Here is a 13,429-nt window from a genome sequence, read left to right on the forward strand (position 1 = left end):
TCGAGCCCCGCGTTGGGCTGAATTTTTTTTTTTGCTCTTCAATTTTAGAATTTATCTGACAGCTAAGTTACTTATTAAGTGCTCCGAGCAAATCTGCATTGACAACGATTTGCACAGCAGAAGATTGTGCAGCGAACTCAATTGATTTTCATCATCGTTTTTGAAAATCTGTGAACAAACGGTGGTCTAATTCTTTTGTATTCTTTCACGTTAAATCTCTGGAGCCCGGAAATGTCATCTCTTACAAAGCTCATTGCGATTTACATAGCCGGTGGCCTCACACTTTGGCCATTGCTTCTGTTTGTGTGGTCTCTTGGAGGACGATTCGTTTCTTCGATCAGTTCCGGCAATTCTTTCCAGTGGCTCTTTCACCTGGTTGTCACTTATGTGATTGGAGGTTTGACATTTATTCCGCTGTTGCTAGTCATCGGCTGGAACCTTCTGCCCAAGGTGACAGCTGATAGTGAACAGGAGTCGCAGTTAAGTCAATTGAGACGCGAGCAAGAAAGCAGGGCCAATGGCGAGCCCGAAGGGTACCGGGACCTGAAGGCCGGTGAAATTCTTGAAAAGGAGACATCAAACTTGAAAACGTTCTATCAAGGATGGCTAACGGTGACAAAAGAGTACTACCAGTTTCCGCAAATCGACTCGAACGACTTCCAGCCACAAACTTCGTCCGGCAACTCTTTGAGCAATGAACAGGTCAGCAACCAGCCCGGACAGAGAAACAGTTTCCTCAAGATGGTGAAAGGCAACAAGGCGGCCCAGTCTGTGCAGGAGGAACCAAAACAGGACACCTTGTCTCTGGACGCTAAGAAATTGAAAGCCATCAGGAAGAAGAACAGGTACTTTGCAGTGCTCAAACATGGTAACCTGTTTCTCTACGACGACGACGAGAAAATGAACGCACAACACGTTATTGTGCTATCAAACCGCGTGGTCGGTATTTGGCCCAGAAGCTTGAAGGATGGCCAGCTGTTCACGAAAAAGGCCGCCATTTGCATCTTTAAGAACGACACATCTCAAAATCCAGAAGGGAGCCTGAAATCCGCCGAGGCAGAGAATATCCTGGACGTTCTTCAAGGGAACTCGCCTTCGGAGGTCGCTCCAAAGGACACATTTTTCCTGTACGCGGACAGAAACATCCAAAAGGAAGATTGGTATTTCAACCTGCTCAAAGCCACCACTAAGGACGTCATGAAGACCAGATCTCCAAAAGACTTCCTCGAACCCTCGTTCATGGCACGAACTTTACACTTCCTTACAGCCGACATGATCGATCTCACACAGGCGATCAACTCGTCGGAAGGTCAACTCACTACTCAATGGCTTAATGCACTGGTTGGGAGAATTTTCCTCAGCTATTACAGAACAGACGAATTTAAGGAGTTGATCAAACGAAAGATCGACGAGCGTCTCAAGAAAATACGAACTCCAGACTTCCTGGACGACCTGCAGATCAAGAAGGTGGACGTGGGCCACTCTGCTCCTCTTTTAACGTATCCAAAGCTCAAGAGTCTCACTCCAGAAGGAGATCTCAGTGTCGAATGCCATGTACTTTATCGCGGTGGACTGGCTTTGGAGGTCGCAACCAAAGTGTTTGTCAATCTGGGAGCCAGGTTCAAGCAAAGAGAGTTTGACATCAACCTCAAGATCGTGATGAAAAGACTCGAGGGTGACCTTGTGCTGAGACTCAAACCTCCTCCATCCAACAGAGTCTGGTACGGGTTTTCCAAGATGCCCGACTTTGACATGACCATCGAGCCGGTGGTCAGTTCTCGTACACTCAACTACAACCTCATCACCAACATCATCAAGAACAGATTCAAAGAGGCATTAGGCAAGACGCTTGTTCTTCCATTTATGGATGACCTGGTCTTCTACAGAACCGAAAAAGAGCTGTTCAAAGGTGGAATCTGGGACAAGTCTGCTCGTCCTATTCCGTTCCCAGCGTCTCCTAAACCACAGGCGTCTCCTCCACCGTTGCCGGACAGAGAGACAGAAATTGACATCTCTGATGAAGGATCTCTTGGGGAGCATGTCAACAATTCTCTGGACGAGTCTTTGCGCGAGAGCGTCAAGGACAGTGTGCGAGAATCCATCAAGGATGAGAATCTGCTGGAGCCACGTCATTCGGGCACATTTGACTCTGTCCACGACAGTAGTTCTGTGCTGACCAATGAGTCTCTGGGCTCATCAGCTTCTGGAGCAAACGTGGCCAAGTACAAGGAGAAAGCGTCCACGCTATCCAAAAAGTTCTTGTCGATCAACAAGCCTGAGTCGCTCACCGATAGCGTTTCTGATACGTTTGAGACGGACGACGAAGCCAAGTCCATTTCTAGCTCTTACGCTAAGCTGAAGGGATTCTATGCCACAACAAAACAGAAGTTTGCCGAAAAGCCTCAACAGGGAAGCCTCAAGGAGATCAACTATTCTCCACCAGAGATGATCTCGAGTCGGAGATCTGTGAAGAAGACAGCCACCACAAATGTTAGCGAAACAGTGGCTCACAGAAGACAGTCTTCGTCAGAGATGTTTGCCAAGGCAGAAAGAAGCCCAGAGCAACTAGTGGACTCATTTAGCTACGAGGAAACACAAGCCGCTCCATCATCTCCGTCTATGTTCATCAATGAGAAGTATAGAAGCGGGTCTTTCAGCAAACCCCAGCCATCTCCTCATCTCACAGAGACTTTCCCGGCACAGGCACTATTTGAGACAGAGAAGCCGGCAAGGCAGAGTTTCGGCCCAGAGATTGTCGAACACCCACCAGAGGTGGAAGACGTTCCAGAACCACCTCTCCCAGCTCCTGCGCCCAACAGAGAGGTGCCAGAAATTCCTCAAAGCAAACTACCTCCTCCTCTTCCAAAACGTTAATATTATACATAGTACCGTACATCATTTCAGCTTCAACTTTATTTTTGGCAGAGCTGGCGACGCCGAGCTCTGTTTTTTCTCCTTTGGTGGCTCAGTGACAGCTTCAGAGGCTACCACCGGGGCGCTCTCGGCTCTGCGCTCTTCCACCGATGGTGCTGGAGGCTCGGTGACCGCAGCGGTTTCAACCGAGTCTTCGGCTGGAACCTCGGCTGGGATCTCAACGGGTCCATCGATCTTGGTTTCTGGAGGCTTTTCACCATTTGCGGTTGCTGGCAGAGAAGTATCCTCGGGAGCAGGCGTAGGCAGTTCAACCACAGCAGCCACAGCAGCAGTTTCTGGAACACTATCATGGACACCGTTTCCGGCCGGAGGAACTTCTTCCACAACTTCAGGCTTCACTGGGCCCATGAGGTTACGTAGCTTGTCTCCAACCTTGAGTTTCACGATAAACGTGTTTGGATTTCCAAAGTTCTCGTCGCTAGAGACAATAACTTTCTTCTCAAACATCTTGAACTTGACATAGCGTAGCGGTAACTCTTCGTCCTGATGGATAATGTCGTAGGCAACGCGTTTACGCGTAGTCGAGTTGAGCTTTCTATACTTGAACTTGACCTCAAATTTCTCCTTTGGAGCTTTCGCAGGTTTCAATGCTGGCTCTGAAATCGACGACCGTTTCAATTTCAACGTTGACCGAGAGCTCGAATTGTCCGTCACCTTCAACTTGATTGTTGGGATTTGAAGCTTGAATCTTCCCTGTCTCTTGAACACCACCTTAAAAGTCTCGGACTGTGGCTCAATACTAACATCAGTGATCTTGGCAACGAGCTTTCTCTCATTCGGCAGCTTGGTAGTGACCTTGTAAGAGTCAATGGCTGGGAAAATCACTTCTGTGATATCAAACAGGTTCCTTTTCACGCTCACAGACAACAAACACGAGTGTAGAGCTTCCCAGAGCTCTTTGCGTAGTCCCGATCCAATTCCCAGATCCCGTCTCAACACTTCAAGCGCACCTTTCATCGTCAGTCGAGAGAGCTGGTCTCTTCTTGCACTCATGTCGCCGCCGGCTCCATTCTCGTCCACAATCACAAGCCCGCCATTTTGGTCGTCTGGGTTGTTCTTTCTAGCATTGAAGAACTCGTCGTCTTCCAGATTCGAAATGACACCATCCACAGCCGCAGAGCCTACAGCCTTCATCAGAACAAGAGCCATATGGTACTTGAGATAGTGTGACGTATCAAGTTTCAAAGTGGTGAAGAACAGCGATAAAATGTGCGAGTTCTTTAGTCCTCCAAGAAGTAAAAGTCCTTCAAACGCTTTCAACCGGATATTCACGTCATAATTGGGTCTTGTATAAGGAATGAGGTCAATGTATGACAACTCAACCAGCCCCAAAGACGCGAGTCTCACCTTTTCGTGGATCATGGTGGTGGTAACAATATGCTCGTAAGATGGTGACCATTGGTCCATTTTGGCACATCTGTTAATTTCCACCATGGCTCCAATCAGGAACTTCTCTGTAGGATCCGAAATATTTCTCTGATCCATCTCCACATGAGACTCGTTGTGATTCGGAATCCACTTGCCGGAACTGACCATGAGATTGGTGAGACAATTAATAAACTCAGCAATATAGAACGAGTCGTCCAAGTAGTTGTTGTTATTGTCGTTGAATTTCAAAATGTTGAGCATGATTTCCTTCAGCTCAATTGGACTGTCTCCATTCTTATTTGTAACCATGGACAATCCCGAAACGATGGCTTTCATCACGAAATAGTTGCTGAACTCAGAAAAGTCATTTGGTAAAGGCAAATACTCCGTTGGCTCCAACTCCGGATACCCATGGGTGATTTTGTTGTTGTAGCAGAAGAAGTACTTGTAGGCCTTCAACAAAAACCGCATACCCAAATGGTCGTTGTCCTCTTTGGAGAATTTAGCAAGTCCCAGTGCAGCTTCTGCTCGGACACCATAAAAATATCTGCTATCGAGGATTGTTCTCATCAACACAGTCGCAAAATAGAGTGAAGGTCTCAACGACTCGGAGAAGAATTTGACACTTTCCAGCTGGGCTTCCACGTCTCGATCTTGACGAAGTTGCGACTCAAACATATTCTCGTTCAAATTGATGTGAACCTTGCAAATCCATTCAAAGTCTGCGTCCACACGCAGCCATTCAAACGCATCTCCCAAGATCTCATAATCGTTTTCTTCCACTTTCTGTTTCTCAGTAAATCCCCAATCTTCCAGATCTTTGGGTTTCATGAAAACGTCACCCAATTTCTTCACGGTCGGCTCATCATCATCACCACGCAACTTGTCTTTCTCTCTTTCCTTTCTCAGCTTGTCCCGTTCTCTCTTTTCACGTTCACGCTCTTTTCTTTCGGCTTCTTCCTGATCCTCTTCCTTTCTTCTCTTGGATCTTCTGTACTTGGTGTTGTACTGGATGTCCAACTTTGTCACTGCGTCTTTGATGTCGACAATGTGCTCATATGGAGTTCCGTCAGCTTCGTGGATACGAATAGTAATTGGTCCTGTGAAGACACCAGGAACAGTCATGGCCTCTTCCTCTGAAAGATACTTGTTTGCGTCATCAACAAAATTGTCCCGCTGGTACTGCTTACGAAGTCTCTCTGTAGCACTTGATTTCAGCTGTAGCTCGTCGTCGGCATCCAGCTTGTTGTCCCTTTGAATTTGTCGGATACTCATCTCGATGAACATCCTCTTTTTATTGAATCTTTGTGTCACCAAAAAGACAGGAACTCCACAGCTATGAACCCAGTTTTGGAAGAAAGACTCGAGCTTGTGATGTGCAACCTTTTCACAAACGTGGTGAAAATGGGCAGTCGAGAGACAATTGCCGTTCACAAGATCGCTGGACATCGCCTGCAAGAAAATCTTTGGGATCACCCGTGATAATCCAAAGGACTTGTCAGTTTTTGTCATTCGTCTGTCCAACACGAACATGATGAGAGGAGCCTTCAACTTGATGAATTTCATGTCCTGGTCAATACTGACCGGGAACCGGAACAGTTGGTTGGCAAGGGGCCGCTGTCCAACATCAACCTCACACAAAATGTCGGTTCTCAGCTTGACCTCGTATCTGTATTTGTTGACACCAAAAAGCTTTTTCAAGAATTGACCAGCCATAAAGTAGGATATACCAATAACGAGCCAAAAATCATTGAACGACTTTGGTAGCACGTTGACTCCAGAATATTGTTCCGAAAGAGCAACGGCCAATTTCTCGGTGACAGGAAACACAGGCTCAATCAGTTTCGGACCATATAAGAGTTTCGATGAGACAACAGTCATTCCAGCAAATCCACAAGTGTCGCACACCATATCATCTATAAACACCATGGTGTAGCTCGGGAACGGGAACGATCCGAATTCTTTCGAATAGAAATCAAACATTTTGTACATGGCCACTGTAGTATTCAAAACTTCTTCTTTGCGCCCAGGAAGATAGTACAGCATTGTTGGGACTTTGCTTGAGTTTGACTCCGCCGAGAAATTCACAGGGTTGTTAATATCATTTTCTGCGGAGTTTGCAAGAGCAGTCGAAGGAACCAACTCGTCAGTTCCTGGTTTAACATCCAATATCGAGCATTGCTCAAAGGCACCAACCGCGAAACCAAGATGGTGAGGTGACACTGGATTATAGAACTGGAAATTCACTATTTTCTTGCCCACGTCCAATGGAGATGCCAGCTCTTTGGAGCTGATCAAATCAGGAACAGCAACAACTATAGGAGTTTCACTGCGCTGTTCTTGCCCGGTGGATGCGTTTCCTTGGTCGTCCTCTTCCTCTTCCTCTTCCTCAACGTCAAACCGTTTTAAAGCCTTTGCTGCAGCTTCAGATCCAACTAGTTTGGTTTCGCCAATATCGCCAACTGTCTTGGGAACAATTATATTAATATCCCAGGCTGGCTTTTCGTAGAAATTGTCGATACAGGGAACCCATGAGCTTGCACTGCAGCCAAGGTTATCATTGGACGTATAACAATACCACTGGTCTTTTGGTATTGTAGTTCCGTTACCTCCATGGAACAGGAGTCCATTTTTGGAATTGCGCACCACGTAATTAATCTTCACGTTAAGTGGACTGTACACTTTATCGGAATTCATCAAGGCATTTGTATTGACTGGCGTGTGAGTTTTCACCGAATTCACATTTGGCGAGAAGTTTTGTTTGGAGGGGTCTTGTAGCTTGAGTTTTATGGAGTCTGGAACGTAGACGATCAATTCTGACGTATTTTCAGGATACGACGATGCAGAGTCGTCTTGGTTATTTTGATCAGAAAATAACGGATAGAACTTGGATCTGTACAGATGATGTTGGGAAACACCAATTGTTTCCGACTGCGTGTCGAACGTCGGATCGTATTTATAATTTTGCAAAACTGGGTTGTCGGTGTCGTTTAGATACTCATCGTTTTGAAAATAGTCTTGGTAGAAATAGCTAGCATTTTTCCCGTTGACCGTGATGGACTGGATCTGAATTCCACGACAGTCCAGTTTCACCTGTCGCACGCCTGAATTGAGCGGAAGAACCGTCAATTCTGTTTCACCATGCACCGTTTGTTCGGCCAAGTCAACATCGAGAGTCACCTTCTGATACCCTATTTTGAAGGGCTGTGAAGGAACGTCGTCGACGTCGTACTTGTGGTGTTTTCTTGGAGTCGCATGAGTCCTTGGAGTAAACCGGGAGTTCACCGAGGGATGGTCAAGCGACATGGTTTATAATACAAATAAATGATTTATTTCTAAACTCGAGCCAAAACTTCAAGCCTGGGTGGTGCAAAGGTTTATAGGAGTAAAGAAAGTTGGAGTAGCACTTTTTTCCTCAAACCAGGGCAACAAAACCTTATTTACAAATTCTGATCAGAGTTGAATCGTAAAGGGTGGGCGCACTGACTTCATCCGATCATATATCAGCTAGCAATTGGTGTACATTATATGTGGAAATATTAATATCATAAGTTCTGACACCATTTCCTTGCCTCGATAATCATGGAAGACCCAGTCAACGGAAGTGGCCACGAGCTACTTTTGAGATTGATCGACTCTCCGGAGTTTGATCTATACCTTTGCATCAATTACCTTCAAAAATATGCTGATAACATCGGAATCCACTACTACCTCTGTCAACGCGCTTCAAAGTATCCAATTTCAGAGCTGAGATTCTTTATCCCCCAGTTTCTCCAGCTGTTGATCACTGTTGAAACGGAGTCGGTCGCGTTGGAAGAGATGTTACGGGACTTGTGCACCCGCGATGTGCACTGCAGTCTGATCACATTTTGGCATTTACAAGCATTACTCCAGGAGCTCAGCAAAACTCCGGAGAGCATTGGATTTCAGACATGCAAGCGCATGCTCAATGATTTGCAGTTTCAGCTGTTCAACTTCTCCAACAATCATCAGACCGTCACATCTTCAACCACGTCTACTTCCGGTGTGGTTACCAAACACGAGGTGCACAAACTCTTTAGAGAGAACGTGGCACCTTCGATCATTCTAGCGTCATCTCTTATTTCCGGAGTTACTGTTCCTCAGAGCACAAAGTGCGTCGAGCCTATTGTGCGTATTCAAGGAAAACAGCTAAAGTCGTTGGTCTTCGAGGTGGTCAAGGACATCAAAAAGAGCTTGAACGAAAATTTGACCAAGAAGAATACCATCAATAATGCCTTTATGGGCAAATCAAAAGAAGAAGTTGATGATATCAGACTTGGCAGGGTTGGAAGTCGCTCGAAGCGTAGTCTTCCGTCGTCAGCATCCGGCGAAACACATAGAGAGGAGCTTAATTTTGAGATGATTGACTCCTATGCCGACATCAACATGCCAAGTCTGAGCAGACCGTCCATCAAACCCAAAAAGTCGTCTCTGGCTTTGCTGAAAGCCAAGAGTGACATTTATGATCAGCCAGTGTTGAATTCGAACGAACGGCTTCATGACCACGCAGTTTCCTCAATGCCTAATCTTCATGTCACGTCTTCAAATAATTCGCTCAACGAGTTTCCTTATTCCTCAGACGGATCCTACGCTTCGTCGATCAGAAACTCGTTTGACTACAGAGATAGCAGCGAAATTGAAAGTATATATGGGGAGGATACTATATCCCCAAACCAAACCCCTACATCCAGATCTTCACAGAAAACACCTCTTTCGGAATCACAGAAAGTCAAGCTCCTCAAGTCCAACTACTTCAAATATGAAACTCAGTTTGTCATTGCACTTCAAAACATATCTATCAGGTTAGCTAAGGTTCCTAAAGAAGCCCGCTTGTCGACGCTGAAAGCTGAGTTGGCCACTTTGAATAAAGATTTGCCTTGCGAAGTGGATATCCCTGGTCTTTTACCTAAGAACAAGAAAGGAAAACTCCACAAAGTGTGCAAAATTGCAGTTAATGAGGCTGCAGTGCTCAACTCAGCAGAGAGGGTTCCTTATTTATTGCTGATCGAATACTTGTCGGATGAGATCGACTTTGATCCCGAAACTCCAGACAACAAGAAGGTTTTGCACAAGCTCAAAGACGACAAGGGAGTCAACGATACGTTCAAACTTAGTGACAAAAAATACCGATTTGATCTTGCTTATCCCAACACACCTTCATCGTCATCGTCTATCAACTCTGCAGGCCGCAAGCAAAGTAGTATTCCAAAGGAAGCCTACTTGGACACACTTGCTGCCGAGGAATCTGATCTGGCCGACATTTCAGTTGTCAAGATGAGCAACAAGATAGAGAAGCACTCAAAGAAACCTCCTGGAATGGGAAGATCAAAGAGCTCAAACCCTAGATTGGAGCCTGACTCACCATCAACCGAGGTTATAGAGCAAAAGCTTAAAAGTTTAGAACTCACTTTCAAGTATCAATATGAAGCAGGAATGGACAGCGAGAGCGAGCTTGCAAACCAAATGAGGATCGCAGCTGTGATGCTTACTCAGCTAGAATCACCAACATCCACGATGCCGACTGTTCAAGCCAACGAAATCAAGGCAAGAATTATAGACTCAATGAAGGAAATGCAACATGGTTTCGGAGTGGAAGGGTTGAAGGAATTCCCCGGTGAGGCAGGTGAACGTAAGCTATCCAACGATCTGAAGGTTGCAGGTATCAGCTATTTGGGCGAGGACTGGAACACAAAGAAGGCCAGAATCAGAGCCGAATCCAAGTACGGGCATTTGGAAAACTGGGATTTGTTTTCGGTGATTGCCAAAACCGGAGATGACCTGACTCAAGAAGCGTTTGCATGCCAGCTTATTCAGGCAATGGCCAAGATTTGGTACCAAGAAAACGTGAAGGTGTGGGTGAAGAGGATGAGGATCTTGGTTACCTCATCGACGACCGGATTGGTTGAGACCATTACGAATGCTCTTTCGATCCATTCCATCAAAAAATCTTTGACCCAGTACTTGTCTTTGAAGAACGAGAATCCTCGTGGCGAGATCGCCACTCTCAAAGATCACTTCCTTCGCATGTTTGGAGATGAGTCAAGTCCCCGTTACAAGCTTGCGCAGGAGAATTTCTGCATGTCTCTTGCTGCCTACTCTGTGATCTGTTATCTGCTCCAGATCAAGGATCGTCATAATGGTAACATTATGCTTGATTCAGAAGGCCATATAGTCCACATCGACTTTGGATTTCTTCTTTCGAACTCTCCTGGTTCTGTCAGGTTTGAAGCTGCTCCTTTCAAGTTGACGATGGAGTATGTTGATCTTCTGGGAGGCGAGGACTCGGTTTATTTCCAAAAGTTTAGAAGTTTGATGAAAGATGCATTCAGGTCGCTTAGAAAACACGCCAATTCTCTCGTGAATATGGTGGAACTGATGCAAAAGGACTCACAACTACCATGTTTCAAAGCAGGAGCAAATACCAGCGTCCAAATGAAGCAGCGGTTCCAACTGCATCTCAGCGATGAGGAGCTCGACCTGTTCATCGACAACGTTCTCATCAACAAGAGTTTGGGAAGCATCTACACCAGACTTTACGACCAATATCAGCTTTTGACACAGGGAATCTATATATAGAAGTTGATAGCATATGTATAATAGCAATAGCAAAGAATTAGTAGCAAACAGTGCATTCATATATTTGATAGTGATACATTAGAGTTTCATAAAATGAAACATGCCGTTTGGATTATGAATCCTGGTTGTTCCTGTCCGCACACGAACTTGGAACTCTTCTCTTTCCAAAGATGAGCGGCTTTCTCCGTTTTGTCCAAGCCCATTGAAAAGACTTACTTTTGTTGGTTGATCGATATTCGTGCAAGAGTTGTTGAGACTTCTGGAAGTTGTCGACTCTGAAGGGAGCACCAAATAAATAAACGACTCAAGCGACCATTCGTACCAGACACGGTCTTTTGTGGTGTCTCTTTTAACAAAGACACTGAGTTCTTGATCATCCGTCAATTGCAATGGTTGTTCAATGGGCATGAAGTATGGTAGCCAGGAAACTAAATTATGAGGAGTTGGCCCCGAGCCGGTGGGGCAATTAGAGATCACAATGCCGTTGTATAGCTCGGCATGGAAGAAACCCAAAAGTCCGTGAATAGTTCCCTTCCGGTGACATTTGAGAGTTGTATGCGCTTGCCTTTTGGTGTTTTTGTTAGGTAAAGGATGCTGGAAAGTCCATAGCTTGGAATACTTGGATGAAAGTATGTCATACTGATCGCATAGAGGAACATAGCACTTATGGAATCGATCGGAGTCTGTTCCCTCCAGAAGCTTTGTATAAATGGATGGCGAGATCGCAGGGGCAGCAAAGGAGGAGTATTCTTTTGGAATAAAGATGCAATTGGAAATGTCACAGTAAGACTCAACAGCATAAAGGCATTCTGGAGACAGCTCGTTGCAACCAAAACTTCCTAGCAGCTCGCTGACCACCAGATTGAACCCGGACTGAGATGCAGTTTTTGGTTGCCAGGTTCTGATATCTGCATTAATGATGTCGACCTTGTTGTTCCAGAAGTCTTGGTTACGCTGAGAGAGATACACCATCACTGTAGGGTTCTTTTCCACTGCGGTGATTTGCACCTTGTGCAAATCAAGATTAAGGAATTTGATGGCTGCAAACAATCTTTCGATCAAAGGACCTCTTCCGGGCCCGACTATTAGGATCTTCAAGCATTCAGTGTCGGGGTCCACGGTAGAGCGAGATTCTTTCTCGACAAGAGTGAGAGCTGAGGTGTTGAACGCGGTGGCACCAAAGTTTGGTAAACTTTTAACATGTTGGAACCGAGGGATGTTGATCAGGTCCATCAGGGCGGAAATCATGGCCCGTTCGTAACACTCATACTTTGCCGTGTCTTGTTCGAAGACTTTGTATGTAGCGTTGTCTAAATTCGAAGACAATGGTTGCAACGGCGATTGGAGAGACTTTATAGAGCGCAGCTCCGAGGGGTCTAATTTTGCAGCCGCAAGGTTGGAAATTGTGAAGTCTTCGATTGGCAGCAGTTGAATGTTTGCAGAGCTCGACTTGATCAGATATCTGAGATACTCTAAAAATGCAGGATCTCCTAAATAAATTTTAGAGTTATCCACGGTGATGTATGCGTGGCTAAGACTATCATCCAGGGACGATCTTCTCAAGTTCGTGATCAGATCGCTTTCCTTGTCGACACCATGAAGAAGCAGAATTGGGCAATCAAGAACTTTTTTCTGTAGAATCTTCCAAATGATGAGTTGATTGAACTTGTTTAGCACAGGATAGTTCTTGGAGTTAGGAATAAACCGGGAGTTCGAGATCAAATAAAACCGGATCGGCTCCAACATCCATCTGTTGACCACATGCTCTGGGATATTCTGTTTGGGTGAACCCAGAGACACTGTAAGGTTGCGATGGTAGTTGCACTGAATTCTGATGGTGTTCCACATGTCCCAAGTGGACAAGGGGTCTATGATGGGAATCAGTTCTCCAGTAGTCGGATTCACCTGAGGGTCTTCGCAGATTGGAAGGGAGATCGATATCTCAATGTCCGAGAATGTATGGAAAATTGAATTTAAACTGTTTGTGAACAAGGCGAGGTGATTCAAATTTTTGGGCGGGGCAAGCAAAAGTTTCTTGACTCCGAGGAACTGAGCGTAAGCAATCTCATTGGAGATGACCTGGAATGAGAATTCGTTGATCAATGGGTCTGTAGCGCCAAGTTCTATCCAAGGAGAAAGAAGTCCGATGGTATTTAGAGTATGTGGGCCAGTAGAAATATTGACCTCATTTGATCTGGGGAAAGGAACAGCGAGTTCTCCTGGAACGGCCTCGGCATAACCATTGTCGAGTGCTGAAATGCTGTCCTTGAATGACTGGAAATACGTTTTACAATTCTCTCTGTACCTGGCATTAGTGATAGCCAGTAGCACATAGCTATAGCCGTTCTTGGCAAGGGCTTGCACTAATAAACGGTCACTTTTCACAAGAGCCGCGGTCACAGGCAACGGCTTGATTCCGATTTTGGCAGTCGTGGTGAGGTCCATGTGAAGTCGAATCTTAGAGGTTTGCCATCAACCAACAAGCAAAAAAGTAAATTTAGACAAGCAAAGATCGTTTCATAATATTATG

General features: G+C 45.5%; 6 protein-coding genes across 6 annotated transcripts; 3 read left to right on the forward strand and 3 right to left on the reverse strand.

Annotated features, from left to right (window-relative positions):
• Positions 1-231: 231 nt before the first annotated feature.
• Positions 232-3,397, forward strand: OGAPHI_000390 (uncharacterized protein; the record flags this gene model as incomplete). The annotated part of the gene is made up of 2 exons (XM_046204940.1): positions 232-2,869; positions 2,970-3,397. The coding sequence occupies 2 exons, from the start codon at positions 232-234 to the stop codon at positions 3,395-3,397; spliced, it is 3,066 nt and encodes a 1,021-aa protein (XP_046064861.1).
• Positions 2,130-2,336, reverse strand: OGAPHI_000391 (uncharacterized protein; the record flags this gene model as incomplete). Its single annotated transcript, XM_046204951.1, has 1 exon — positions 2,130-2,336. The coding sequence occupies one exon, from the start codon at positions 2,334-2,336 to the stop codon at positions 2,130-2,132; it is 207 nt and encodes a 68-aa protein (XP_046064862.1).
• OGAPHI_000392 (uncharacterized protein) lies at positions 2,896-7,608 on the reverse strand (the record flags this gene model as incomplete). The annotated part of the gene is made up of 1 exon (XM_046204962.1): positions 2,896-7,608. The coding sequence occupies one exon, from the start codon at positions 7,606-7,608 to the stop codon at positions 2,896-2,898; it is 4,713 nt and encodes a 1,570-aa protein (XP_046064863.1).
• OGAPHI_000393 (uncharacterized protein) lies at positions 3,743-4,099 on the forward strand (the record flags this gene model as incomplete). The annotated part of the gene is made up of 1 exon (XM_046204973.1): positions 3,743-4,099. The coding sequence occupies one exon, from the start codon at positions 3,743-3,745 to the stop codon at positions 4,097-4,099; it is 357 nt and encodes a 118-aa protein (XP_046064864.1).
• Positions 7,609-7,884: 276 nt separating the features above from the next.
• Positions 7,885-10,899, forward strand: OGAPHI_000394 (uncharacterized protein; the record flags this gene model as incomplete). Its single annotated transcript, XM_046204984.1, has 1 exon — positions 7,885-10,899. The coding sequence occupies one exon, from the start codon at positions 7,885-7,887 to the stop codon at positions 10,897-10,899; it is 3,015 nt and encodes a 1,004-aa protein (XP_046064865.1).
• Positions 10,900-10,977: 78 nt separating this feature from the next.
• On the reverse strand, positions 10,978-13,344 carry OGAPHI_000395 (uncharacterized protein; the record flags this gene model as incomplete). Its single annotated transcript, XM_046204995.1, has 1 exon — positions 10,978-13,344. The coding sequence occupies one exon, from the start codon at positions 13,342-13,344 to the stop codon at positions 10,978-10,980; it is 2,367 nt and encodes a 788-aa protein (XP_046064866.1).
• Between the last annotated feature and the right edge of the window lie 85 nt (positions 13,345-13,429).

The sequence above is a fragment of the Ogataea philodendri genome, assembly GCF_020536065.1.
Source record: "Ogataea philodendri strain CBS6075 chromosome Unknown scaffold9, whole genome shotgun sequence".
Taxonomy (NCBI): Eukaryota; Fungi; Ascomycota; class Pichiomycetes; order Pichiales; family Pichiaceae; genus Ogataea; species Ogataea philodendri.